The following is a 23693-nucleotide window of genomic DNA, read 5'->3' as shown; positions in this document are numbered from 1 at the left end:
GCTTTGTAGTACTGCATACTTTCTCCCCTTTCCTGGGCCTCAGGTTCCCTATCTGTGACATGAGCAGGTTGGGTCATACTTTCTTCCCCTTGGGGTCCTCGGGATCTGTGAGAGAAGGTTCATACCTGAGGGGTCCCCAGTCGCTCTATCAGGGGCACCAGGTGGAGCGGGGCATACTTGGCTTCCAGGCGCTTCATCCGGACTTCCAGGCGCTCCCCCTCTGGAAAGGAGCAACGGAGCAGAAAATGAGATCTGGGGCGCACTGGAGGACTGGGAGGGAAACGCTCTCAGAGAGACTGGGTGATGTGGCTGTATCTCCTGACTCGGATGGAGCACACACAGCTCACTTCTTGGGTTCTGAAAAATGTGGCGAGGACTCAACACAAGGACACCTCTTCTATGAGCTCTGTACAGTCCTGGAGGCCTCTACCCTGGGAAGGTGTGAGTCTTCCATCGCAGGAGGAAATTAAACCAAGATGTGGTGCCTTGCCTGGGACTCTCTAGAAGGAACAAGACTTAGAGTTCCATTCCAGTCCTGTAATTCTGTAAGTGAATTCCACTGGTGCCTAGAACTTTGCCCTCCTCTGCTGACTGCAGGGCTGAGTTCAGTGTGATTAGGGAGTGGAAATCGGGCGTGGAGGCACACACTTGTAATCCCAGCCTCTTACAGTCTCAACTCTAAGAGGCTGAGGCAAGGGGATTGCAAGTTTGAGCCCAGCCAGGGCAACCAAGCAAGATCCTGTTTAAATTTTTTTAAAAAAGGTGGGGTGGAGTGCTCGGATGTAGCTCAGTGCAAAGGCTCTGGGTTCATTCTCCATGGCTGCAAAACAAACAAACAAATAAACAAACAAAAACCCAAAATAATACAAAAAAACCTCACAGAGTTTAATTCATCTGCTGAGTGCTTCTTACCTTTGATGTAGACTCGAGGCAGGATGTTTTGGAAGGGTGCAGCATGGAGCAGATCACAGACTTCCTCCTGAGACTGAGAGAGACCGGGAGAGAAAGAGAAGCAGTTACCATTTTAACCCAGGAAGAATTTTTACTCCTAAAAACCGGAACACTAGAGTCTGCCAGACCTGGGTTCAAATAGCCAGTTACTGAGCCTGTAGGTCTCTTTATTTATCAGCAAAATGAGGATGAGCACAGGACCTCTTTTCATGTGGTGTTGCAGCATTAAACGAAAGAATGTGTAACCTCAGAGCACAGTCCCAGGCACGCGAGAGCTCAGTATGCTTTTACTATAATCCTATAAGGCATTTGTTGAAAAATCAGGATGAATGACAGATGGCTCAGAGAGACAATGAGCCGCAGACTCTGTCTCTCTGCTTGGTTCTGAGGTCTGCAGGGTTAGGGGAGGAGGCTGGCCCAATCTTCCAGTCCATTAATCCGGAATAACTGTGCAAAAGCCCGTGTCTGATTAGTCTGGTTTTCTCAACGCCAGACGCCAACTAGTAAGAGAAGACAAATTAGAACACAAGTCAGACAGCATTTGATAGGGATTATTTACGTATAGAAGTCAGCTTATGAGTAATCATAAGCAACAATGTTTGCAGGAAAAGGTTGGGTTAGGGCAAAATGGGAGATAAGGTCTAATGGGCTTATTGTCCTGGGACCAGCCGACAGCTGGATTTCAGAATGAAGGGCCTGGCTGAGTCACCCTCCTCTGGGGCTTGCTTTCTCATCTTTAAATTGGGTATTCACAGTCAGACAGACCCAGGCTCCATTCAAATTCGGACAGTGTGGGATTCCAAGCACCTGAACACATCACAGCTGGAAGGGCTGGGGGTTTCTTCACCACATGCAGGGATCCCTCCCATCCTGGGAATCCGGAAGGCTGGGTGCTCAACGGGGGAACCCTTAGTCTCCTTTTTGAAGACTGCAGATCTGTTTTTGAAGTGAGGATCCCACATGGAAGCTACTCTAAATTCCTTTCCGAAGGACGTGCCCGGTCTCATTGGAGTTCTCAGTTTGTCAGAGGGGAAGCTCCCACTTTTTAAATTACGCTGTTTCTCTCAACACCAGGGAATTGCACACCTGGTCTTCACTGCTACGTCGAGGCTTAGATGCGTCACATAGCTTGCGAACTGGCTTAGGGGTCATGGGGTTTATCTTTCATATGCACAGCGTGAGTTACACAGATTGGCTTTTGAATGATGAGCCCAGCCTTGCATTGCTGGGGTAAAGCCCCTCTTACGGTGATGTACTGTCCTCTTTATGTCATTTTTTAAGGGTCATTATACTCACGAGGGATACTGATTTGTAGTGTTCGTTTTGGACAATTTCGTTTGTTATTTTTCCCCCCTTACAGTGAATTTTGGAGATCTGTGTCTCTGAAGGACTTGGCTGCATTTGTCTAGGTTTAATTTACAGACAGAGTTGTTTGTTGTACGTCTTTATGACATGTCTGTAGCGGTATAACTCTTCCATTACATGTTTTCTTCTGGCTTTTGGCCCTCTATTTCATCATCCAGCTAGGGCTAGCGGCTTATCCCCTTCCCTCTGAGAACAGCTTTTAGTTTCATTCCTATATTTCTGTTTTCACTGTTGATTTTTGCTCTTGGCCATTCCCCTCCTTCGGCTTGACTTAGGTTTAATTTGCTCTTCTTTTTCTAGTTTCCTAATACAGAAGCCTAGATCTCCAATTTGACACCTTTATTGTTCTGTAATGCGACATTCAAGCTATTTCTCCAAGCCTGTAATAATCAAGAGCCCGTCCTTCGGGAGCCAGCCACTCCACTTCTGAACTGTAACGGTCAAAAAATTTTGTTCTGCCTTAAGCCAAAGCTGCCTCCCCATAGTTTCCGAGTTGGATCCTTGGTTGGACTTCAGAGCATCAGTGAGTGTGTTTTTCTAGTCAGCACCTTCAATCACCCTTCTGAGTCTCTCCTTCCCTGCGGGACTGAGCACCCCATAAGAGCATCCTAAATCTCTGTCCATGTGCTGGTCTTTACGTCCTTCCTCTGCAGAGAGAAATATGCACAGCAGCCCCACGACGGTGCACTGGCTCTAGCAAAGATTACTAGGAACCGCTGTCACTGGGTTCAACAGACACCGTGGTCTTCATCCTGCACCGTGTCTCTAAAGGACGAGGCACTGTCCTTGTCAGCTACTGGAAAACATGTTCTTTTCCTTCCATCACTTTGCCTTCTCCTTTTTAGCATCCTTGCAGGTTTTCCTTTTGACCGTCCCTTACACGCTGGTTTTCCCTTATTCTGTCCACCTGGCTTATCTTACCTGCTCCCATGAACGAGATGCCACTTGCCTTCGACTCGCCAAATCTGTACTTTCATCCAGACCCCTCCATCACATTCCAGATACTCAGCTCCTGATAACACCCCCAGGTGGATATTCCCCAGCTTGACATTTCTAAAAATGACCTCATTCCCAAGTCTCCCGGGGGTCCTTGCAAGACCATGTAATCTGTGTCCTGTTGGTTTTAGTCTCCTGATTCTTCGCACATGAATCACAGCACTATGAGCTCAAGGCGGAGGATGGTATCTCTATTTTTGTCTCTCCCTCCCATTAATAACTTGTACGCATAGCACACAACAGCTTCTCAATACTTACTTATTCAATGAGTGAATGTCTGTCACCCCGTGAGGAAATGAATTTATTTGTCCACACGACAGCCTTCCAAGTATGAGAAGGCTGGTAAGCATCCACTGCCATTTATTTAACAAATACTGATTAAGGACAGGCACTGTTCTAGGCTTCCCAGCTATGCTGTCAAACGAGTTAGCCTAGATCTTTGCCCTCATGGAATTTAACTTCTGGTTGACAGAGACAAATAAAAACAAGTAAACAAACGAGGTTTCAGATAGTGGTAAAAGCGCAGTAGGGCAACAGGCTAGGGAGTGACAACCACTGGAAAGGGATGTTAAGAAAAAAAAATCTCTGAGGGAACGACAGCTGGCTAGAGAATGGAATGAAGTAAGGAAGTTCATCACGTGGCTATGAGGTAAGGACATTCCAGTGCAAAGGCCCTGGGGCAGAGAATAGGCTAGAGAATAAGGATGAGGGAATTATAGTTCACACAGCAGATCTTAAAAAAGATGGGGGTCAACCAGATCATGTGGGGCCTTGTGAACACAGTACTGACTTTGGATTTTATTTTAAATATAATGAGGGACTACTGAAGTTGTTCCAAGAAGAGGTCTGGTACACAGAGCCACTGCCAGGTACTCTTGTCTTTCTCTCTTTGAAAAATTCTGGTTGCTCCTAGAAATGCCTTGTTGCTAGAAGGCTGCCCCTGTGTGATCTGCAACTTGCTATTCAGTCAGTATGGGTGAACGGATCATGGGCCACGTTGGAGGCCAGAGGAACTGGATGACGGCCCCAAGTCTCCACCAGAACAGTGCTAGATCCCCGGCCCATGTCCTCTGAACAGACTGTGTAGCTGCTTTGTTCATTTGACAGGATAATCTTTGGAGGAGATGAGAATGCTTCACTTACCCCCTCCCAAACCCTCCGCCCGCCAAGTTTGCAAATTGCAGCCCCAGGGAGTCTTGGGGGAGCTTCTTCCTTCCTGTACACCTTCTCCACTTGTCTATGGAGGTGAGACAAGGATGTGGCTTCCTAAAAGTGGGCAAGCTTTTGCCTGGGAGCTCCCACAGGACGAGCTCACAAGTCTGTTTACATTGGAGGCGGCCACACCCTCTGTGACACCTTCTGCGCAAGGCATCTGGCTCTCCTCAGCTGAGATCATTGGCTAACGGGGCATGCACCAAGGACTGTATGAGGGCTACGGACCAGCTTCCACTGTGGAGTCTTGGCCAAGGCTGAGATCTGACCATTATCCTATGAGTCCACCTGGCTCTTCCATTCGGCCTAGGAACCATCAATCAGGCTGTGTCCTGTGAAACAGGGTCCTTATGTGGCCTGTAAAGCCCGGAGCCTGGGCTCCTCTCCGGCTCACCCTGGCTCTGTAGGTCTAGCCACAGCAGCTTTCTGTCCTTTGTTTGTTTTTTTTTTGTACCAGAAATCGAACTCAGGACCTTGCACTTGGAAGGCAGGCTCTATGCCGCTGAGCTATATCCCCGGCCCATGTCCTTTGAATAGACTGTGTGGCCAGTACTGGATCTTTTTCTCTGGAATGCTTCTAATCCATCTCAATCTCCGCTCCTGTGCTTGGTAAACATCATTCCTTAAAAAACACCATCCTGACCCCTCAGCACCTGGCTGCCCAGGGAGGTGTCTTTGCTCAGTGTCCTCAAAGAATCTTCGCATGTAGCTCAATCTGAGTTCAGTCTAGAGCAGATGGCAAACGTTCTAGGGCTTTCAGTGTCAACAGCCTGCTGCAACACAGGTGCCATAGGTTCGCCACCACTGGTCTAGACTGTGTATTCCTACATGTGACTATCTGATCTTCCGCAAGTGCCTCCGTGTCCTCATCCACAGAGTGGGACAGTGAGCCCTCCCTCTAAAGCAGAAAGCACAGAACAGACAGAAAGCGCCCGGCACACGGTTACTGCTTGTGAGCGCTGTTTCTGCTTCCCTGAACAACAAAGCAATTACGCCTGAACTCTGTTCTAGGGACCACATTGTAATTTACCTTGCATGAAGGGAACAACAAAACCCACTTTAACTCCGTTTTATCCCCCTAAGTGAGCACTGCGCCTAGTTTACAGTACCTGCTCCGTAATCACACGGAACAAAAGTTGACTCTGAGGTACATAAGGGAACACGACTTAGAGCAGAATCTTTCCTGCCCTAGGTTTTCCTAAAGAGGTCTGGGTGCTTTTACTTATTAATGAGGGAACTATTTTTCTCTTTAATTGTACTGATGAGTCTATAGGAACCATGTGAAATAGTTTTAACAAATGTTCCTGTAGTGAGATTTTCTGGTGTTTTAAACTTTCCAACCCACTCTGCCTCCCTCCCTGTTTCTGCTATGTGTAGCTAGGTATTTACACTTCATTTGGAAAACCTGAAAGCAGCTGATTCTTCTTCATTTCAAAATGAAAACCTTCTGGACTCAGCTGCAGCAAGCACAGAGAAGGAAATGCAATCCTAGCATGCAGCTTGGTCCACAAGGAATACTATTTGCACAGGCTTAATGCAAATGGAATTTGTTTTTGCTTTTAGGCTACACTTAAGGATGAATCCCAGATGCGGAACAAAATACAAATATTACTTTAAAATACAGCTGTGATGATATAAAGGGCAAAGTGCCACTGACCAGCGAGGAAGTGTCTAGAGTGTTAATTTCCATGGTCTTTCAGTCTTTCATGGGAAGGATCAAGATACTAAATCATTTAACGAAAGGAGCAGAAGTGTAAGGGCACTGTCTGTGATTACAAGGGGCGGCAAGGGAAACAGAAGTAGAATCAAATATTGAGAGAAAGAGAGAGGAGAGATAGAAATGAGCTGAAATCCCAGCTTTCCAACTAGGGAGTCAATAAATATCATCTGCAATTGATAATTACACAGTGGAAGAAGTCATCCTCGGATGAAGAATTATAAAGATAGCAGCTAGAAGCACTGACACAGAAAGATTAAGACAGGCTCCCTCAGGGGTTGTGGTGCAAGTGAGGAGATGTGTATCCAACCCCAAGGATGGTATTTTCTATCAGAAGCTCATTTGTGTTGCTTCATTTGTTATTATGTGTAATTAAGAACAACTTAAATGGAACAAAATAAAGTCGTTGTCTAAATACACTAGGCTCTAAGGGTCCCTAGAACACAGTGTCTACATAACTGCTTTGTTGTTCAGGGAAGCAGAAATAGCACTCACAAGCATTAACCATGTGCCAGGTGCTTTACATGTGTTCTCTGCTTTAGAGGGTGGGCTCACTGTTCCCACTCTGTGGATGAGGACCATCGAGGCACTGGATGAAAATCAGGTCCACAAAACTAAGAAGTACACGGTAAGGCTGGTGTTTAGGTTCACGGCCACCTTGTTGAACATCCATCGTTTTTCTGATGGCAGCACATGCACTCAGGCAAATACCATGGCTTAAATGTCTGCAACAAAATTCTGTTGTGACGAAATCCTCAAAGTTATATGACAATGGTTTTCGGAAGGGACCTTTGAGAAGACATTTGGAAAGTGGCAGAGCCCTCATGAATAGATTAACCTGCTGCAGAGTGAGTGTTATAAAAATCACCTTGGCTTTGTCTATAGTATGAAGCCCCTTGCCACAAGATGCCCTGTGCCATCTTGGAGTTTCCATCAGTAAGAAGGTTCTCACCAGATGCAACCCTCAGCCTTGGACTTCCCAGCCTCCAGAACTGTAAGAAGTAAATGTATTCTCTTTATAAACTACCCAGACTCAAAAGCACCAGAAAAGAGATGTAAAACAGGAAGGCTTGAAATATTTTTCCCCTCATTATACACACGCATTAGGAAAACATGAAAATTATAAAAAAATAGGAACAAGAGAAAAATCTAAACTTTGCAGTCTTACTCATGTCTGATAGGGTGATAACATTGTTTAAACTTAACGGGGACCTGTAGATGCAGTCTGAAAAATGACAGGAAATTTCTGATAGCTCTGTTCCCAGAGGTGACCTCTATCTTGAATTTGTGTAAATACCTTCTTTGCAGTCAACTAATTATTACAGATTCCAAAGTACTGAGACCACTCATGTGGTGAACTTACACCTCCCCGTCTTTTCCATCCCACAGAGCTCTATAGAAATTTCACCGTCTTGGAGTCTGCCCCGAGCCCACCGTGCTTTTTCAACCACTGAAAGTGATTAGAGCCCTCATCCATCAGAGCCCCCAGGAAGCTGTCTGCAGACAAACTGTCCTTCTGGTGAGAACCGGGGCCGTGAGCCACACTTCTGCTTCCAACCCAGGCAGAAAGAGTTGTCTTAGATGGACCACGATGCCTACTGCCACACTGCATCTGACAAGAGGCTGGTGAGAAGCCCATAGAGGCCGTGGGGATAACAGGGCAAACAGTGCCAGAGTCTGGGCATTTGTACTCTATGACAGTGCTTGAGCAGGGATTAATTCTTCTATTTACACTTCAGGTAATAAGGATCTGCTGCACTCGAAGCTCTCTGCGAGGTGCTAGAGACAGAACAGCAGGTATGGCGGGCGTGATGCATGGTACAAGGACAGCAATGACGCAGGTCATTCCAGCAAGAGCTACACTTGGGTACGCAGGACGGCTGTGGGCAGGGGAGTGACAGGGAAGGCGTTCTGCAGAGGGAATGCTAAGCAGAGGCCTGAAGCAGGGTCAGTGTTGGGCAGGTGAGGGCAACAGCACCTGTGAGGCCTCCGAGCATTGAAGGCTATGGTGGGGCAGACGCTGACTTCCAAGGCTGACAGTCTCCCTGACAGAGGAAGGGACGTGAGATGCAGAAGGCAGACTGGAAAGACTTGTAAGGCTCACTGAAGTGTTGACACGTGGTCCTCAATCAAGGAAACGTCATGATCAGATTGCAGTTTTACCCGCTAGTTGCAAGGGAGAGAAAGACACGAGGGAGGAGAAGCGGGTACTGAATAATCCAGGCAGGAGAGCGGGGCTAGGGGTCGGAGCAGAGGGGACAGAGAGGACGGAGCAGGTGCCGCAGACCTGATGACACAAGAACATGGCGAGCGGATCAACACCCACACGGTGAGCCTCTGTTCAGAGAGGGAGAGGACACAGGAGAGCTGCCATCACACATGAGCAAGGGAAATCCCACGTCAGTGCAAAGCCAAGAACAGCTGTCTAAAAGGCATCTGGATAGAAGGTCTGGGTCCCTGTGGAGTCTGGGAATGAGATCTGACCTCCAGAATCAGCAATACCAGGAAAGAAACTGATCCCCGAGGACAGGAAACACACAGGCGGTGGGTACGTGCAGGAGGGTGCTTCTCAGGGTGCCCACCCTTCCAGGCACTTCAATCCCTCTGACTACAAGAGACCAAAGAAAGGCACAGAGTGGCCCGAGGTTGAGGGCAGATTGAGAACTTCCGGTTGCCTCATTATGTCCTAGCACACAACCTCAGCGGGGATGGAAATCCACCTTTAAGGCAGGTGCAGGGCAGAAAGCCGCCCTTGCACACTGGGTGCCAGCTCTTTCCTCCTTTCTCAGGTCACCAGACACCCACTGAGCGCTTGCTCTGTGATCGGAGGGAGAACCCGGAGGCACAGGCACAAGGCTGACGTGCTCCACGGAACCAGAGAGGGGCCTCGGCTCTGCACACTGCTCAACCCGTCTTCACAGTCTAGTGAGGAAGACAGCCAAGGGCACCTGGGACTGGAGAGAGAACAGCGTCAGCCAGGTGCAGCAGGAGAAGGGCTGTGGAGACTGCGCGGAGGGGGGGACCACCCCGAGCTCCTCGCCGAGAAGGGCATTTGACGCAGTGTGTGCAGAGTGACGGGGCTGAGTGGAGAAGACGGGCCTGCGGGGACAGGAGGGGCCTGAGCTGGCGGAACAGTGCAATCGCAGACAGAGGGGACACTGGATCCCTGCTGCATGTAAGGCGGGTGGGGTCCAGGACAGGAGCTTACGGAGAGCAGTGCCCTGCAGTCCTGTGGACAACAGCCGCTGGTTCAGAAAGGCTGATTCAAAGTCTCCTACTCTTGGCAAGGGGACGGAAAGACTTTATTACTAAGCTCTGGGGATGTCACACCACTGGCCTTTACACCTCTCTTAAGCTGAGCTCCTCCAAGCAGAAGGAAGCCTCCCCACCACGGTCCAGAGGAAGAAGATGGCCCATCTCTCAGGGCCACTCAGATCCCATGGGGTCTCTTCTGACTTGGCCCACGAAGCTTCCCCAGTGCTGTCTGTCTTTGACTAGGATCCTGAACTGGTATTTCCTGGGTGGTAAATCAAATAAATGTTCAGTGTGAGAGTCATGGCCGAGTTCAGTGCAAGCAGATGCCTTTTATAAATCTGAAAAATGAGGTCAGAAGTAGCTCCAGGGCATACGTTACTAAAAATAAATCTCACCAACTAGCAAAAGTAGATGGAAGAAACAAAAGCCCTCCTAACTTCCTCATGTATCACGACTGGCAGTTTAGCGACCTTTTTTCCCCTCAACTTTCTGATCCCATGAATAAGTTTTCTCCCTATTCAATCATGAAAAACTCAAATTATAGAAAATGTATGAAAGGACAACAAACATCGTCTTACCCTCTGTGGAGAGTCACAACGGACATCTTGTGCTGTCTGCTATAACTGTCATACTGAATCATTCAAAAGCGCAGTGAAGACACTGAATCACTTTAGCCTTAAATACTTCAGCCTCCAATTCCTTTTTTTTGGTCTTTTTTTTTTTTTCTTTTTGAGACAGGGCCTCACTATGCAGTTCAGGCTGGCCTGGAGCTCACTTTGTAGCCCCGCCTGGTCTCAAACTTGCAACGATCCTTCTGCCTCAGCCTCCCGAGTGCTAGGATTACAGGCGTCCACCACCATGCCCGGCTCAGCATCCAACTTGTAAACACAAGGGCATCCTCCTAGATGGCCTGTTGTATCACCTGTTGGAGACCACCTACATTAAAAATCTTTTGAATATCAAAAATATGAAATCAGTACTAAAATGTCCTCAGTTTAACTACATGGTTTCCTTTATAGTTTTTAAAACTTCTATTAGGCCCAGGATCCAACCACTGGTGCTGGCCGCCTTGGGAACCTCAGTGTGCTCTCCAGTGGGTCAGGTGCAAAGCTGCCTGTGGGTTTGTTTGCTGCACAGAGCATAACGCATGCTTCTTATTCTCATGACATGACAACCAGCAGCATGTTACAATTGGGAGAGAATAATCAAAGACGATTCACAAGAACTGAAACACGACAGGCTCACTCACTGTCAACAAAGCAAAAGTGAACAGGATTTCGGAGTCAGGAAAAAGATTCATCATAAGGAACCCACGTGGAACTTCTTCAGGGGCATCCAGTTTTATTGTTGCATTCCTTCTAGTCTTAGAGTTTAAAACTGACAGACTGTGAGGATTTCCATCAAACACCAAAAAGCCTAAAGCTTCTCAGAGCCTGACGGGATTTGATCTTCCTTGGCTAAAAGACAAGGAGTCAACCATACAAACAGATGCCACTGTGATTCTAAGGATGTTAGAACAGCATTAGATTCCACCTTTAGGCTCTGCTCACGGGGAAACAAAACTGTGAATTTAGCTGAATTATTAAATCAATCTCAAAGGAGTATTTTAAACAACTTGAGTTCTGAGGCATCCCGAAGGCCTGGTGCTAGGGTATAAGTTGTTTCTGTCTTTGTCAAGGGAGTGAAAAGCAGTGAGCTGCGACCTGAAGGCCACCCCTTCCCCACCCTCACCATGCTTTTCTGGCCTGAGGGGCCTGGGGTGCGGGGCCTAACCACAGGGCCGGTGCTCTAAACATTCCCTTATATGGACGCTCACCCTGTGAGTATTTCCTGCACACTGATGTTAAGCCCCAAGGAAATAAGGCCAGCGAAGCAGGCGAAGTTAAGCTTCCCACATCCTCCTGTGCACGGCATGGGCCAGCTGCGGCGTACAGTCCCTAACTTGAGACTCCAGCTGCAGTGGCAGCTGAGATGTGTGTGCTATATCTGTCCTGCTCCAAAGGCCCCTCCTGTCCAGCAGTCTCTGTAGCTCTAGCTAAATAAGTCATGTAATCTTACCCTCGTCTGTGTCTGCTCGTCCACCTGTGCCTCGTCTGAATAATACAGTATTTTACTCCGTCTCACTTGTGTCCCATCCTCAGTACATGGCAATGTCTTCCAAGGTTAACATTTGCCAAGGTAGGAACTGGGGCTATTTAATAATAATGGCCCTTCTCCTGCTGAATTTCCTATCAATCTTTCTCACAACCTTAATGAAAAGTTTTCCTTTGGAGTCTGCAGGTGTTAACAGCTTCCTAATGCTTGCTAATATTGTTTTTAAAAGAAAGAGGCTGTGTCTTAGGTTTAGAGGTCTGGGTAGGCAGCACTGGAATGCAGCTTTTTTTCTTTTTTCATTTTATTGTGGGCCTGGGGATCAAACCCGGGGGCTTGTGCATGCTAGCCAAGTGCTCTACCACTGAGCTGCATGCACCCCTAACCTTTACTTTTACTGAATTTATTCTGGTTGCTTTCTAAAAATGGCAAGAGGTAATGGTCTTCTAGCAGAAGTAAGTTTCCAATCACGCAGGTAATAGAATCAGTGGTCAGGGCAATGGCAAAAACCGTGACAAATAAGCTTTCGTGCCTAAGCTTTAGCAGCACTAGCCCAAGAGGACTGTTTTTAGATGAGGAGTCCCCCTCCTCTGGCTGTACGTGAGGATGGCGAATGTAGCTTTTAGAATTTCTGGGTCCACTTCCAAAGATGTTACTTTTCCTAGAATGCGTCAAGACTTGGACATCAGTATTTTTTTGATGCTTTCCAAGTGATTCTAATAAGCACCCTGAGGTGAGGCCACTGCACACCCCTGTGCCACCTGCCTGGAGTTCGAAGATGTCCACACTCAGTACAGCCAATGTGCGACAATTCCAAGCCCTCGGCCCCAGGCACTCTGTCCACTGGGGTCCCCTCGCAGAAAATGCACAGGTACAAAAGTACATAATCAAGGCTCTGCTTGCCTGCAGCTCCTGGAAAGCTAGAGAAATATCAAGGACTGAGCTGGCATTGGATGACTTACGCTCTGTCAAACTCAACGGTGATCTCTGATGATTTCACAGGACAAACAGGTCTATGCACCATCTAGGACCTGGCTGACACGTCCTTCCCCCTGTTCACGAGTAAGGAGTCCGTGTTAGGTGCTCATGTTAGGTGCTCAAGGTGCAGTGAGGCTCCTCCCGTGGGAAATCTCTCCTCCCCTTCTGCTCCCACAGATTACTCTCCATTTATCCCATGTTTCACTCCGGGTAGGCCACTAAGGATGACAGACCCTACACTACACTGATCTCAAAGTTTCATTGGTAGGGCCCTGACCAAACAGACACTCATTCTATCAGCTCAATCCAAGTGTCCCTGTCAAACAATGTGTTAACAAGCAGTAGGCTCCTGACTTTTCCTTTCAGTAAAACAATGAAAAGTTCTGTGCCGATCAGTCCTCTTGTCTACAATCACAGCGGTAGAACTTGAACAGTGCCATGGTGCAATCACCCGAGCCCCACGGTCTGCCTGGCCCACAGGGACTCAGGTGTGTGAGAAGAACCAATGGCTTCTCAGGCCATGCTGCCAGGGCTTGATGTGCTGATGACCTCAGGTTTGTGTTCCAGACGAGGCTGGGTCAGAAAAGATGAAAATATGCTGGAGACCATACAGCCATGCAAGGGGAGGGTACTCGAGTCCAGGTGCCCGCACTTACTTGCACAGAGCTGGCTCGTTTCCAACTCAGCTCTGGTCCCAAGTGCTTGCTCATATGGAAAGGTCAAGGTCATACCTGAGTGTGCCTGCATCAGGGCTCACGCTTCTCTGCTAAGTGGGGAGGCTTTTCTCAGAGCGAAGGGAAAAAGATCCCGGATCCAGGGGAGTACGGAGTGATGGTCTGAGATGGGCAGTGCAGGAAGGGCTTTACATTTTTAGTCTCCAACACACCCAGATTATGTGCATGTAAGTGTGCAAGTATTTCCTTATAAGGAAAAATAAATATTGCAATACATTCAGTAACTCAGAATGTAAACAGGGAGCAACCCCTTTCTCCTGCCTCTATCACACCACACTCATGAAAGCTTGGTGAACAGGACATTTATAACCAACTCGTTTATGAAAGTTATAGTTTACGAGAAAAGTTAATGTTTATGCCAGAACGTGAAAACAGCTGGAAGAATATCCTGTGGAAAGTGAGCAGTGGTTATCTCAGTGTGACAGTGTTTTCTTTCTGTTTTCCTGGGTTTTCTGTCAGTGCGTTTATCTCAATTCCACAAGCAAACTGGATAAAAGGGATGACACTGGGGAAGTCGGCACATGTGGGGACGGACCTGTTCAACAGCAGGAGGACCTGCAGAGCTCAGAAGCACATCCCTCCACACATGACGATGTTACCCCGGGGAAAGGGCCCCGGGTCCTATCTGGTCCTTGTCCCAACTCCTGCATGAGCTGTAACCCTGAGAAAAAAATCAGTGCCTTCCAGGGCCTTGGGTTTCCATCTGCAGTATGTGAAGCTGCACTAGATAAGTGGATCTCAACAGGGGAAGGTTTTATCCTCCAAAGAACTCTGGAGGCACGCTTGGTGGTCGTATCTGAAAAGGGGGCGCTACTGCCATCTAGTGGTAGAGTGTAGAAATGATGCTCAATTTGACACGGCACTGCCTGTAGGAAAGGATTACCTGGCCCGGTGGTACTGAGAGATAGGTTGAGATAACTTGCCCGGTTGGTTTCACAATCGTTTCCCCGATTTGACTACAGCATGTATCACCGAGTTTGGGTCCAGACTCTCTTAGCCTCCTGAAAGGAAGCAATGTCCTCAAATGACTGACCAGAGTGTTAGCGTGCTCCTCTTCACTATATAGAGGTTAAAAGAAAAAAAGAAAAAAAAAGAAAGAAACAGAAGCAGAGGTGGAGCATGGACTCACGTCGTGGGTGGGAAGCCCTCAGGACAGGCAGGAGTGGCTGTGTCTTCCCAGAGGCGGGCCTTCATCACGCACATGTGTGAACAGCGCCCTCTGCTGTGCATGTGCAAAACTACAACGAGCTGATTCTGGAAACCACCCAGGATCAAACAAAACTGCGATTCCTGTATCTCTAATGACCACATCATTGCTTCCCAAATCAGGAGGGGTCAAGAAAACATGAAACGCTCCCACGAATTTTTTGGAAAAAACATGACACACATAAACAGATACTTAAATGCTGATCCATTTCAGATTTTAAATTCAACACTTGAGAGCCCAGTATGACCATATCATTTATGAATGTTTCATGAACAACAACATAGCACTAATTCTTTTTTTTTTCTTTTCATTTTTTTTCCCAGTACAGGGAATTGAACTCACGACCTTGTGCTTGCCAGGCAGGTGCTGTGCCGCTGAGCTAAATCCCCAGCCCCATACTACTAACTCTACAGACGAAAAGAAATGGAATTGGATTTCCCTCTCCCATTAAAAATAATTATCAATTCCAGGTGCATAATGGCAAGATCTGTTTAGCCTCAAAAGGCTAAACTCTGAAACTTTTAGAAGATAGTGTCAGGTCACCCGCAGAAGCATAGCATTCAACAGGAAGCCAGCAGCTTCCCTGTGCAGTTCAACCTGCAGAGAGCTGATTCCATGAAAAACCACAAGAGACGTGCTGTACCTGGCAGCACCCTCCTGTACCCCACACAGCCCCGACTATCAGCCAGCTCCGGAACCTCTGCTCAGAGACCCAAAATTCTGCAACCCCTCAGCAATGCCTCCTTCCCCTACAAAACACGCTCTTGCCCCTTGCTTGGGTCCAACGGTCGTTTTGCCCTTGACCCAGCTGCACCCAGTCTGCAGTAAAGTCCTCACACGCTGCTTAAACTCTGCCTGTCTTGGTGGTGGTCTCAACTGGTTTATCCTAACAGATAGTAAGACTTCAGATCTTTAGGGAAGACTTGTAAGTAAGTCACAAGAACCACAGAAAAAGAAAAAAATACCACACTAACCTAAAGAATGACTGTTCTTCAAAAGATAAGCTACACTATGTATTTATAAAATATTATATATATAATGCCACAAATCCATCAGTAAGCCCACTAAAAACCCAGGCGAAAATGAACAGCACTGAACAGCACTTAAAGAAAGAGGCTGTCCAGGCAGCCAAAAACACAAGGAAAGGGACTCGGAATCACTAGGGAAATTAAAACCAAAATGAGACATCAAGACACACCCCTAAAAGGGCTTTGACTGTAGAAATGGACTGCTGTGACTGCTCATGAAGACGTAAGGCAACTGGAACTCTCATGCTTTGCTCAGTGGGCATTTAAACTGATACAACTGTGTTGTAAAACTACTTGGCAATATCAACTGAAGCTAAAATACTACATGTTTCCCTAAAAAATGAGACCACATATCCACCAAAGGACACGTACAAGAATATTCATTACCGGGGGCTGGGGATTTAGCTCAGCGGCACAGCGCCGGCCTGGCAAGCGCAAGGTCTTGAGTTCAAGTTCTGGTACCAGAAAAAAAATAAAAAGTAAAAAAAAAAAGAATATTCATTACCTCCTCATCCTAATAGCACCCAACTGTAAACAACCCAAACGTCCATCCCCAATAAAATGGATGAGTCAGCGAGTCCGCTCCTGTGCTAACACTGCACAGCAATGAAAAGCAACTCATATACAATAGGGAAGAACTGCAGAGACACAGCACTGAATGTCAGAAGCCAGATAGGAAAGGGAAAATATACTGAATAATTCCATTTATGTGAATTTTGGGGATGAACAAAACTAACTTCTGGGAGTAGAAGTCAGAATCATGGCTACTTTTGGAGTACGTACGGTAAAGCTGGCTACTTATACTTCACACACCAGCCACCTCCCACCCAAGGTGTACGAGTTTCTGTGCTAATACTGCACTCTGAATTTTGAGAAATGTTTCTAAGCCCACAATTTAATGAAGAAAATATACTTCCATCCAAGTGATCAACCCTTTAATAATTTCCTTGTCTGTAAGTTAGGGATATAGTCACGATATCTTTCATAGGCAGTGACTGCGAATGAGACGGGGAATTGTAGCATGAGAGAACTCTGACACTATGAGAAAAGGCAGATGGCACAGTACAGAAACCCTCGAGACTTCTTTGCATTTTTCAGAATCCTACTTTCTTGCAAACTAGTATATTCTATTATCATTTTAACATTAATGTTTAATAATAACACATGAATATACTTTCCTCTTGGAAACTGACACCTTCCCCACAAGACTGAAGCCTCTGCTGGCCTCTACTCCTGGTGTTCTATTTGGTACCCAGAGAAAATGCCTGGCCACTTGATACGCTTTTTCCCGAATTTTTTCCTCAATGCTGTGTTATATCGAGTGCTTCACGTTACACGTATGACATCACCATGTGTTTTGTCTAAGAACTTGTTTTTTCATCCAGTATTATGTCTTTCACCATTTCTTATGTTACTATTTGAAAGGCTACTTTATCCCTTCTGCTTATTCCACAGTGTTGGGGATCAAACCCAGAGCCTCATGCGCGCCAGGTGAAGGGGTCTGCCTGTGCGCTTCAGCCCTAGTCTTCCTCGGCTCTTTTTAGCTGCTTCCGTCTTCCAGAAGAATGGAACCCACAGTTCACACAGATTCTCTTCTATGGGTGCCCGTTCGCTTTGTCTGCCTGCCTCCTTTCTCTTTGGCTATTTGAGCTTCTTTCATGAAAAAATATATCACCCCAATACTCAATTCTGGCTTCCTAAATAAAACAAAAAGGTCACGTTCCACTTTAAACAGGAAGGCACCGCCCTTGATGGAGATTTTCCCAGTTGTTAAAGTAGAAAGTGGAGCGCACAGCTCTGGTGACCCCAGCTCCTGCTCTGCCGCCCCACCTGGCCTGGACACCAAGAACTGGGGGCCGCACTGGCACCCCGGGCTTTGGTTCTGCCTCTGCTGTGTGCGCTGTGAGACCCCCACTGAGTACCTCCCTTTCTGGTTCTCCACTTCCTTGCCTTTGAACAGCGGATGGGAATGCTGTCGGGGGTCTTTCTTCGCCCGGAAGTCTCTGACTGTGGGTGTCTGCAGTCCTCAGTGATACTATTTGCGAGTGACCATGCAGAAGGCAGTGGTCCTGCGACACACTTTTTGCTTCCTTGCAGACCTCCCTTACGGCCTGTCTGCCGGTCGGAACCAGTCACAGCACCTCAGGAAAGGAGCCACGAACAGGAGACGCCCTTCCCACCTCCACCTCCTTCTGGTGACCCTGAGGCCTTGTGCTGTTTTATCCATTTATCCCTGAGACCTCTGAAGGCGTTGCTATAGTAACCCAGGCCCACTGAACTGTGTTAACAACCTGTTATCATAAAGAGGAGCCGCTACCTGTCTCCAGAGTCCCCTTAGAGGGACAACAGAGGAGCAATTATTTCTCACAGAGCAAAAGCCACTGAGCTCATTTCAGGGCTCGGGGTGGGTGAGCGTCTCACAGAGCAGCCGGCCCTGGGCTGAAGAAGAGGACGCCAGGGAAGGAGGGCCCTGGCTCACCCAACAGGGCCAAGACTCTGCTCTGGCTCTTACTGAAGCTCCTTCCATGACAGCTGCCTCCTCACCTCCCTCCCTGTGTTCTGTCCCCTCCTCCCTCCCCGCTTCCCGTACCTGCTGTCTCCCGGTGATCCCAGGGCTGCCAAGGGCCCTGCCCTCCACTCCCTGTCCAGCTGGTTCTTCTCCAACAGCCAGCAGGGCCCTTGGGAAAGTCACCTTCTCATTCTGTGCTTCCAAGTGCCCACGGCTGCCCGTGGGGGCGCACGAGTTGAACCCCAGGGCCTTGCCCCCTGCTCCCTCTCCCACTTCTTTCCTCGTCCCGTCTTCAGTCCAGCTCACTCTGGGGTCCATTCTCTTTACATACATCAAGCTCCACCATCTCTAAAAAGTGCACATCCCTCCCGGAACCCTCCCCTTCGCCCAACGATCCCGTCACCCTGCCTGGTCCCTCAGCACGTATCACTGCCTGCAGTCACACTGACTGTGTACGTCTTTGCTTGTCTCCTCCAGAATAAAGATGGCCGTACTTTGTCTCTTACCCCGGTCATTACCCGCACCCTAAGCCGCTCCTAGGAGGGCACAGCCTCAGCGCCTTCCACTGAAAGAGTGGAGGGATGTGTAGAGTACAGGCAGCCAAGAGGGACACCCTTCCCCACGCCACTCACTGCTCCAGGCCGTGCCAGTCACCCCGCCCCGAACTCGAGGCCTGAGCCTGCATGGAGGACAGAGACCACAGGTCCCCCGGGGCGAGGGGCTGGTGCCGGGGATCCCAAGGGGCTCCGTCCCGGGAAGCAGGCTTTTCCTCACTACAGCTGCTACGACTCACTGTTCAACTCATGTGCCACACACGTTACATGCATTGTATCTTCTCCACCTTGAAACTCCCCATGCAGGGTAAAGCCAGCTTCCCGTTCTCCAGAATTAAAACAACACTGCAGGAGCTTCCTTCAGTCTGGAAAGTCTTCCTCAGCAAACTCCTGCTCACTCTCCAGGAAGTCCTCCCTCAGCCCCAAACTGCATCCAATTCTGAATGCGCCCACCCCGCATGGCACTGCCATCTCTCCATCAACAGGCAGAGGCTGCCAGGCAGGGACCACCTGCTGCAGCCACTCCTAACCGTGCCTGGCCCAGGAGCGCCAAGGAGCAACTGTTTAAGGACGGACCGGAAACTAAGGTCTGTGTGACTGTACTGAGGCCCAGTGTAGCCAGGGAGAGACGGAGCCAGGACTGGAGTGGGGTTTGTTAGACTCTAGGGCCGCTGCTCAGGAGGACGCACATCCACACCGCAGCGCTGCCTGGGCTGGAGACCAATCCCACTCAGCTCAGGACTCACCAAAGCTTGCTCTATCAGGAGGCAGAACAGGATGGCATTGCCCACCTCCCGCAGGCTCTGGAACACATCTGTTTTGAGTTCTGCGTATTCGATGATGTCCTTCAGCTGGTGGTGGAAGAACTCCAGGATCCCTGGGAGACGAAGGGAATGGTCAGGGGGATGTTCCAGCTGAGCAGCAGCCCCACACACGACTCTTGGACAGCAAACCACGTTTCCTCCCACATGCGTGCTCAAGGGTGGGAGTTCTTGCAGGGTTCAGTGTTAAAAAAGCTCCAGAAACTGGCACAGAGTATTATTTGGAACCGTGTAACACAGGCACACAAATGCCCTGGTCCATGTGTCCTGCCAAAAAGGTTACTCTTATATTAGTTTCCTGAATTTTCAATAATGCCGTGACTATTAATTTACAGGTGTTAAATATTGTGCTTTGCACTGTCTGAGACATTACTCCCAAGGATCACCATAAACCAGGCATTCTGAGCCCTCTTCTCAGATGGGGTTCAGAGAGGGGAAGCAGCGTGCCACAGTCCCAGGGAAAGTAAGGGGTGCAGCTGGAACTGGACATCGGAACTTCCGGCCGCATCTCTTCCCTGCTCTGAGTCACACTGACCTAGCACACATCTTGGTTTGTGACGAAAAAAACATCATGACCTCCATCTTCCCCTATTCTCTAGGCCAAATATTGAGTAGAGAAAATGCCTGTTTCCTGATTTACCTTGGCACTGGCCCAACCTGGGGGACCGGCCTCCTCTGAACAGAAGGTCTAGAGGTTCTGAGGTCGTGAAGACCTTTACAGGAGGCCACGCTGTCCTCTGCGGACAGGCTCTCTCATGCACTGTCCTCTTCCAGGTGCCAGCAGTCCCCTGCGGCAGGCCCAGCGGGCATCACTTACCTCCTCTCATGGGTGAGGCTACTGCTCAGGTTGGGGGATGAAAGGTTCAAAGCTCTAGCCAGGGTGCAGAGCCAGCGCTCTGTGAGCTCACTGGCAGGGTGGAGAAGCAAACAGGGCAAGGTGGGTGGCCAGAGCCCCCGCCTCACGCTGAGATGGGCTTGCACTTTTCCTGTCACCAACCTGGAGAGCCGTACTCATGCCGGGGCAAGCGGCAGATCTTGGGCATCACCTCGATCAGTGTTTTCACATACTGCAGAATGGTCCCCTGGAGCTACAAAGGAAGAGCACAAGTGCATGAGTCGACCCGCTGCTGCTGCAAACTTCTACGTACCTCAGGGCTGAGGCCAGGCTGCGGGGCGGGGGTTGTGTTTGGAGGGTCTGCTGAGTCCCGAGTGGGGCGAGTGAGGCACTGCCCGGAGAGGAGAAGCATTCTCACCTAAAAGCGAGACACACCCACACTGTCTTTAGAAGCTAGAAAAAGGAGTTAAAGGCCAATGGACTTGTGGGAGACATATTTGTCGGCACCGGGTCCTCTTGTGGTTGGACTAAGAGCTAAAAGGAAATGTGGTCAAGGAACTACGGAGATTAAGAAACATTATCTAATTTAAGCATGAAAACTTCATAGCACATTCATCCCTCCTGGGTCCAAGGCAGACATCTTTAATCAGTTTCCATGTTTTCCTATCTTATTCTTCATTCAGCTTCATAATCCTTAACCACTCATGGCTTCACACAGCTAAAAACTGAAGTTAGCAGGTAAATCCTGTTGACTATTCCAGACCTGGTTATACATTTACTTTATTTCGCTTATGTCATCTTATACATTTAGGCAAATCTATGTGTTTTGGCCGTGCTTCAGCAGGGGATTAAGTGAAGGTTCAGATGACCACACATGGGGCTGATACAGAAAGCTGGAAGGGATACAGAATTCTCTTGAAGCAAGTACACTGTTGATTACAACAGTCAGCAAGAAATCTCAAATATGGAAGTGTGGCAATTGATTAGAGATGTCTGTTTTAGGCATGGGAGAAGAAAATGGCAACACATGCGTCATGGATTTGCTATCTTTAAATTAGATAATGTGGCACAGGTGGGATGTATGAGCAGCCATTAGCAGCGTCTGAAGGTCAAAATAAATCATCAGAACCAAGGATTTCAGAGCCATAAAAAAGGAGGCAAAGCCACAGGTCAAAAAGTGCCCAGAAATGCACCCAACCAATAAAATGGGAACCATGAAAACCATAAGGTCAGAACCGGAGTGCCTGAGGTTTGTTTTTAACAGCACAGGTACAAGTGAAAGCAAATCTTGTGTTCATATCCACCCAACCTGGGCACATCCGCAGTGTACCGGGGCCATTCCTTACCAAGCTTTTGACAATTTTCAGTAGCTCCTCCATGACCACAGCAATGCCCTGGTAACCCAGAAGTCTGCAGATAGTCTTGAAATGCGGGGGTCCCACAAAGTTCCTGTAGGAGCTGTATATGTGACTGTAGGCGATGTTGAGGGGCTGGAAAACAGAGGGTGTAACAAAGTGAGGGACAGTCCTGAATGGATGTTGCTGAGAATCCTGGCACGAGATGCTGTGGGGACAGAAGGGAGGAGAATTTGATGTCATCAGAGCTCTCCCACTGGGAGCCCCAGGAATATACCTGCACAACATCAGTCAGGGAGAGCAGTATGGTCATGACCAGTGGATGAAGCATAGGTCTCCAGAAAGAGGAGCTGTTCCCTAGTGGAAGAGGGGAAGGTCTTCCAGGCAAAATTCTCTGCTACAGGGACTTTCCCCACTGGAGCCAGGGGACAGGGATAAAATGGCTGGTGTTCCCTCTCTAGAGGCAATGTGGTACTAGGAATTGGTGGGAGGAACCGCGTGCACTGACTCAATGTCTACTGTTGAGTTATTTTCATCACGGAGTCCTGGGAAGGAACAGGCCAGGAGTCAGGAGAGGGCTTCTCAGTGTCTGGGAAAACAACTTGGGTTTTTTGAACCTCGGATCCTTCTTCTGTGAAATGACGGGGACTGGATTAAATCAGTGCTTTCATAACTTTTGGAGCAGCAGTCCAAAGGAAAGATGTCACGTAGACTGCCAGGCAGAGTGGAGCTGGCCACTCCACTGGCAACCATGAGACATCCTAACTGAACTAGAAAGCTGTCTTGAAGGTATCTTTCTGCCGGAGAAAATATGCCCAAAATATCAGGCCCCTGACTGGTCTCATTTGTACGGTGAGGCTATAAAAATCAGCACTGACTCTAACGCTCTATTTGAAATGCTACACATGGAACACTTCACTCCAGGCTGTGTGGAATGAAGTGCTTCATACGTACTTCACTCTTTCCATATATTTTTTCACTGAATCCACACTACAAATATATGCAATATGTTACATTCACAGATGAGAGAACTGAGGCTCAGGGTGGTCAGCAGCTCACCCAAGGTCACAGTCTATTGATAACAAAGTCTTGATCTGAGCTAGGTATGGCCGATTTCCAAGTCTGTGCTCCTACCTTTACCTGTAATAGTGTACTATGGATTTGAATTTTTCTACAAACTAGAGTTGGCTATTTAGATAAGATTTCATCTCAAAATTGAGCTCTGAGTATAGTTTTCCTACCTGAAATTATAAAACTCCTGTGCATGAACACACAAACACAGGCAGGTCATACCTAATGTTCTGCTGGCTGAAATTTTCCACTAGTTGGCTAATTAGAAATTCTACATGTATCAAACAAAAGCTATGATGCTGCTTTTGGAGCACTGCAAGATTCCATTCCCTCTGGAGCCTCTGAGGGAAGAATTAACCATCTGCAGTCTAAGTATGTTTTGCTATACATGAATTACCCTACACTTTACCAAACAAACGTCACAGTCCCAGTTTCTTTCTAATAATAAGGATATATGAAGAATAAACTTAAAGCTCTCACTAATAACAAGGACTCATGATGAACTGGAACACCCACTCACTCACCGAGGTGAGTAATAGCGCATTTGCTAAGCTCAGGCCTCCACACTGGGAGGCCTGGAATGTGACAAAGAGCAGCGTTCTGTTCTCCAAAGCATGGAGCTGTCACGGTAAACTCTGCCTGAACCTGGGAAGGGACACAGTTTATGTGCTCTCTAAATGTATGGGCCAGGAGTAGTTTATGCAGAGGGAAATACAATTAACTTTAAAGTTTGAGATTCACTGAAGTTGATATTCAGTTAATCCTAGAAGAACATGAATTATTGTGTTGGGCTGAGCCAACCCTAGCACCAGGCCATGTCATTTTTTCCATATTCTCCTGTTTCCTCCTTCAGAGGTGAGGATCACCTAGCAAACACCCAACTACCCTTTTTCATCAGGGTTAAGTATTGGAAAGGGAGGAAAGAGGACTTTCTAGGTGATAGAAAGGCTCATCATGTTGATTAGATTAATCTGGGTATGGATAGACCTTACATCCGGGTCCCTCCAAAATTCA

General features: G+C 48.0%; 1 protein-coding gene and 1 long non-coding RNA gene across 3 annotated transcripts in view; one reads left to right on the top strand and one right to left on the bottom strand.

Annotated features, from left to right (window-relative positions):
- Positions 1-23693, bottom strand: part of Cyfip2 (cytoplasmic FMR1 interacting protein 2) — a 102738-nt gene that overhangs the window by 10950 nt on the left and 68095 nt on the right. For both annotated transcript variants that reach the window (XM_013508777.1, XM_013508767.1), the window contains 5 exons: positions 21600-21743; positions 20416-20506; positions 19344-19474; positions 913-985; positions 126-220 (listed from right to left, as the gene is read on the bottom strand). In XM_013508777.1, the coding sequence (XP_013364231.1) occupies positions 126-220; positions 913-985; positions 19344-19474; positions 20416-20506; positions 21600-21743 (534 nt within the window). The remainder of the gene's footprint in view (positions 1-125; positions 221-912; positions 986-19343; positions 19475-20415; positions 20507-21599; positions 21744-23693) is intronic.
- LOC106147415 lies at positions 996-10229 on the top strand. Its single transcript, XR_001232315.1, has 3 exons — positions 996-7867; positions 7981-8108; positions 9031-10229. It is a non-coding gene; the product is annotated as an uncharacterized LOC106147415 (long non-coding RNA).

The sequence above is a fragment of the Chinchilla lanigera genome, unplaced genomic scaffold, assembly GCF_000276665.1.
Source record: "Chinchilla lanigera isolate Chin_1 unplaced genomic scaffold, ChiLan1.0 scaffold00007, whole genome shotgun sequence".
NCBI lineage: Eukaryota > Metazoa > Chordata > Mammalia > Rodentia > Chinchillidae > Chinchilla > Chinchilla lanigera.
Note: the sequence above shows the minus strand (reverse complement) of the source record. Positions and strands in the feature narration are given on the sequence as shown.